The sequence below is a fragment of the Ipomoea triloba genome, chromosome 6 (genome assembly GCF_003576645.1).
Source record: "Ipomoea triloba cultivar NCNSP0323 chromosome 6, ASM357664v1".
Lineage (NCBI taxonomy): Eukaryota > Viridiplantae > Streptophyta > Magnoliopsida > Solanales > Convolvulaceae > Ipomoea > Ipomoea triloba.
In genome coordinates this window covers 17,125,947-17,131,383 of record NC_044921.1, presented here as the reverse complement: position 1 = coordinate 17,131,383, position 5,437 = coordinate 17,125,947, and the positions used below count along the sequence as shown (strand labels likewise).

General features: G+C 31.2%; 1 protein-coding gene across 1 annotated transcript; it reads right to left on the bottom strand.

The window, feature by feature from the left end:
* Positions 1-598: 598 nt before the first annotated feature.
* Positions 599-2,247, bottom strand: LOC116023577 (bidirectional sugar transporter SWEET15-like). Its single transcript, XM_031264578.1, has 6 exons — positions 2,193-2,247; positions 1,993-2,029; positions 1,689-1,899; positions 1,394-1,555; positions 907-1,026; positions 599-784 (listed from the first exon to the last, which is right to left on the bottom strand). The coding sequence occupies exons 1-6, from the start codon at positions 2,245-2,247 to the stop codon at positions 599-601; spliced, it is 771 nt and encodes a 256-aa protein (XP_031120438.1).
* Between the last annotated feature and the right edge of the window lie 3,190 nt (positions 2,248-5,437).

The following is a 5,437-nucleotide window of genomic DNA, read 5'->3' as shown; positions in this document are numbered from 1 at the left end:
CGTGTACGGTGTGCCACTACCTTCACCAGCGCCAACATCGTGACCACCCCGGTAACTTTTTTGGGCTATACCATGTTTCTTCACCATTCCTTCCCTTGGGCTACCATCACCCTTCTTCCTGACCCAACGAGACTTGGGTCAACCTTCTTCCTTCACCATCTCCTTGGGCCAAGGCTCTATGAATAAAACTGGGCCTCAAGATCCCATAGCGACATCAGTATCAATACACTTTTTAAGTAGGCACAAATTCCTTAGGTTACACACTATAAGCATGTATAGCTCTAAGATAAATAACAATAATACTCTGAGGTCCCATTGCGTCATCAATATCGATAGACATTTTTTAATTAGGTGTAAATTCCTTAGGTTCCACACTATAAGCATGTATAGCTCTAAGATAAATAACAATAAGAATAAAGCAAGAAGAAATAATTCTTAATATTTTGATGATCATTTCTGGTACGTACGAACTTGAGAATGATAGTAACACTAATAACTTTATTCCATGATGAGAGTCAATACAATTATCCTCCAACCATATAATTGTCTTTTGAAGTGTATCAATTAGCCTCCGAGTTCGTTTCAGTCTCACCATTGCTTAAACTTCTCCTAGAATCCACATCATATCATGTTGCACCAATTGATCAGGCATCCTTAACATCTCCACATCCATTACGTGATCAGCCACATTTTCATTTTCTGGTGCAACTGAATTTGGCCTCCAGTAGATCACATACAACCAAATTTGTATGAATCCCAAGAAAAATCCAAAGATGTTTGGCATCTTCAAAATAAAAAAGTTAAAATATAACATATTGTATTATACTTGGATAAACATTCTTAAATTAGTACTATATTAGTTGTTCGATGAAAGAAATATTAATCTATCAAGTTTAGTTTAGTTACCGCGATATAAAAGTCCTTCAATAACAAACCATAGCTACACCACATAATTTCACTCAATGTGAAGAAGAAGGAGAAGTAGATAGGCAAGAACTCCACACTCTTAGTTTGAAGCACATGAAGCTACATACATAAAGCAATTTTGAGAATCCATGTTAGTTTAATCAAAAGGTTCACTAGTACAATAGAGAACATAGGAGATTGACTTTTAGCCATCGTTCTTAAAAGAAGGATAGTGTATTCTTTAAAAAAATTCGCGGTGACATGCAATTCCAATAAATTTGAATGGAAGAATGTTAATTTTTTCATCAAATCAAGATCTTGGTTTTGAATTTTGGTAAATAAAGTATCAAGCTAAGTTTTAAATGAGTCACGTTGATATTATTAGATAGAAGAGATTATAGTACAAATTTTAAAAGAAAAATGATATTTTTACCTGGCCTCTTGAATTTAAAAATAGCTGTGAATTAATGAGACTATATGTCCTTACCACTATGTTAATGGGTGAAGCCAAAGCAGCCACAGAGATGGCCATATTAATCCATCCAACAATGTTAACACGAACTACACCCGAAAATATATACCATGAGACCAGGAAAATTAAAGAGAATCCTCCCCTGCATAGAAAATATTCCTTCAATAATGTGTGACGCTGCATAGTTAAAAACACACCCAAAAAAATTAAAGAATACTGTATAATTTAACAGTTTTTTTTTTTTTTTTTCAATTTTTTACTTTAAAAAAGATCTATTAAAAAAATTTAAAAAATAAAAAATCCGTATTACCTTAGCTTGATTTGATGCAAAGACAAGGAAAATGAGGATATAGATAGTCTCCATAACGATCCCTATTGAGTTGATGGAAATCAAAAGAGTGGCATTCTTCTTGATGAAACCATAGTACACCCAGAGCATGCAAGAAAATAGTGTGAGAATATATGTCACCGAATGAAAATCCAATGTTGATTTGGCTCTGCAAATTTGAATAAATGTTGACCTGCAATAATATAATGTTACAATAGCCTGAATAACCACATCCAATACCAAATAAAATCACATTGCTACCAGCATAGTAATCACTAATTCTTACACTGGTGCCAGAAATACAAAGATTGATGCAATGTTGCCTGAAATACAATGCACACAAACATTAATACATCAAGAAACTTGTTAGTAGCTTGGAAGAAGAATCACCTAATAATTAACCTATGCTAGTTATACCTACCTTCATTATGTATGAATATAAAGAAGAATTATGTTTAAAAACACACACATACACACACAATTTACCAAGGATTCCAAATAATAAGATCCAGAGGTGATGATGAAGATGTAGAATTTGCATTATCTCTTTAAGCACTCATCAGGGGAGCTGAGGGAATAGCGTTTATAGAGGCTTACGGAGCTTAGCGTAACTGCAAATTAAAGTACTTAAAACATGGGAGAAAGAGAAGACAAATGCATGGGAATTACTCTTTCTTCCGATCAAAGGAATATATATAATCCTTTATTGTTTTTCTTTTCCGTGAAATATTAGTGTTCTTTTTCCGGTTGTTAAATATGTTTGTCATTGCAGGCTGAAGTTCATAAGCAAAAACGATTACGAAATCTATCTGTCATCAGTAACCGCTTGAAGGATAGTGAGAAGCAAATAGTTATATCATAGACCCGAGTCCACCTAACAATGTGGACTTGTGTCATTCTCATAATATCAAGCAGGGGAATATTTAGTTTCATTTACTAACTTATATTATGTTTTCAAAAAAAAATTTAGGCTAAAGTGTCATTCCGCACCATGAACTGTATTGGATTATTCATGCCGCACCTTGAACTTTCATAAGGTCCATTTCGATACACAAACCATTAATTTTTTTCATCTAGCATTTTTCATAGGTTACCAGGTTACTATGATGACATGGCACAAGTAATTAGCTTATGGATCTTCTTTTTAAGTCAACCCAAAATTTTTAAGTAAATCCCAAAAATCAACACGCTGGCCCTCCTCTGTGCCTTCACCCGGACCAGTGCTCACTAGACCAAATCACCACAACCCTTCTACAATCCACTGCACCTCCCCTCCCTTGCGGCGTGCGCCGAGCCCACCGACGGCCTGCCTAGGGGTGACCGCGGTTCGTTCCAGTTTGGAACCGCCGGTTCACGGTTCCAAGGTTACACAAACCAGAACCGGAACCTTACATAAAGGTTCTGGTTCCGATTCAATCGGAATTTTTTTTTATTCTTTTCGTATATATAATTATATATAATAAGTTTTGTTATTATAAAAACATATTATAAATTTTTTTTAATTATTATTTTGGTGACAACAGAAGTTGTCACCAAAACTATCGATTTTGGTCACTATTGAAATTAGTGACCAATTTTTGAAGTCGTCACCTGTCGTCACTATATCCTCCGTCACTATTGTAATAGTGACGACTTTTGAAAAGCTGTCACAATTACTCAAGGCTTTTGTGACAATGTTTACATACACTAAAAGTAGTATTTGAGTGATACCAATAGTGGTCACAATAAATGTACAATTTTTGAAATAACAATAAATGTACAATTTGTGACCTAATATGTTATTACAAAAAATTGATTTAGTGACAACTAAAATTGTTACAATTAATTATTTTATTGTGACAACACTTTGGTCACAATAATTGTATTTATTTGTGAGAATTATTTTGACACAAAAATATTTATTAATGACCTAAAAATGTTACAAATAATTATTTTTTTGTGACAACAAAAATAATAACAAATGTTATATTTAGCACCATTACTCTTTAATGTTTTGAGCAAATACCAAAACAATCATTAATACGATAATTAAAAAAAAAAATTCACTATTTCCAGAGAAGCCTCAGGCTTCAATATTAATGAAGCCTGAGGCTTCTATTTCCATAACCATCCAATTCGGATGGCAGTTTAAGGGGGCGTTGAGCTCCCTTTTAAAGAGGGAGCTAACGCCCTCTTTTTATTTGTTTTTATTTGATCCCACATCTATTTTTTTAAAAATTAATTTTATTATTATTAATTATTATTGTTATGATTATTTTATTATTATACTATATTATTATATTAATAATAATAATAATTATTATTATTATTCTTCCTCCAATTAATTATTATTATTATTCTACTACTACTGCTGTTGTTGTTGTTGTTACTACTACTACTACTACCTTGATGATAATGTAGGAGATGAAACTTTGTAGACTAAATTTTTGTTTATGCGAGTGGTATTTGCTACGGAGGTTTTTGTATAATTCTAAATTATATATATATAAATAAATATACACACACACACATATGTATATAATTGTTTCAATTAATTGGTCGAATTAGTCAATATTTTATTATGTATAATATTTTTATATTATATATTTGATACAACCATCTTGTACAAAAATTATAATACGAGAATGACTCTTAATGTACAAATAATATGTTAATGTGGTTAGGTGTAATAATTCAATTAATTTGATTAATTTTGAATCAAAGTAACTGGATTTTTATTTTGAGAAATTGTTACTTAATCAACCAAACTAAATTATACTTTAACTAATTCAATTTATTGGTCCATAACTATATTTTTATTATATATAAATTATTTTATACTATATATTTGATACAACCATATTGTAAAAACCTGTGATGGTTCTTATTGTACAAATAATTGGCTATTGCCGTTAGGGTAGTCATCCGATGCATTTGCTTAATTTTGAATTAAATTTAAAGATGAAGACACCATATTGATAGAAGAACAATGCACCTCTAGGAATGAAATTCTTAGTAACAACTAATTACTCGTCACAATTATCATAAATTAGTGACAAAACTTGAAACCAACACAATTATTGTCACAATTTAGTAATTTTTGTTACGAAATTATAGAGCGTCACAGATATTTGTAACAATTTCATCATAAAAAATGACAATATTAGTGACAATAGTAATTTTTTGTCACAATTGTTTCTCATTTATAATGGTACTAACCAATTGTATTTTTATCGACAAAATAAGTTGTCACAAATATTATAAACAAGAGTGACCAACAACTATTTGTCACAAAAAGTATTAACATTTGTGTCCACATTATATTTTGCCACAACTACATTTGTTCCCGCCATAATTATAATGCCGCCAAAATGCACATACATTTAGTGACAACAAATAGTGACAATGTATGTTACGACACTATTATTCTATTAATAATGACAACTTACTCGTAACAAATACTTACTTGTCACAATTACCATACTATCAGTGACCAAAAAAAATGTATCATAATTATCCCACACAACAGTGTCGAATTATTTTTTTGGTCACAAAAAGTATATTATTTGTGACTAAATTACAAAGTGTCACAAAAGATTTTTCACTAAATGTCTTCATTCTTGTAGTGAGCTAAATATAATTTTTTTAATATATATATTTAGCTACTGCCAGTAGCTAAATGCCTAAATATAAGAATTTTTTTTATTATTATTTACGGTTCCGGTACCGGTTGTTGGGCTGGAAAAGGTTTA

Coding starts and splice junctions, on each gene's coding strand:
- LOC116023577 (XM_031264578.1), bottom strand. CDS start 2,247: ATGCAAATTCTACATCTTCATCATCACCTCTGGATCTTATTATTTGGA. Junction 1,900..1,992: donor TTTGTATTTCTGGCACCAGT/GTAAGAATTAGT, acceptor ATATTATTGCAG/GTCAACATTTATTCAAATTT. Junction 1,556..1,688: donor TTGCATCAAATCAAGCTAAG/GTAATACGGATT, acceptor TTAACTATGCAG/CGTCACACATTATTGAAGGA.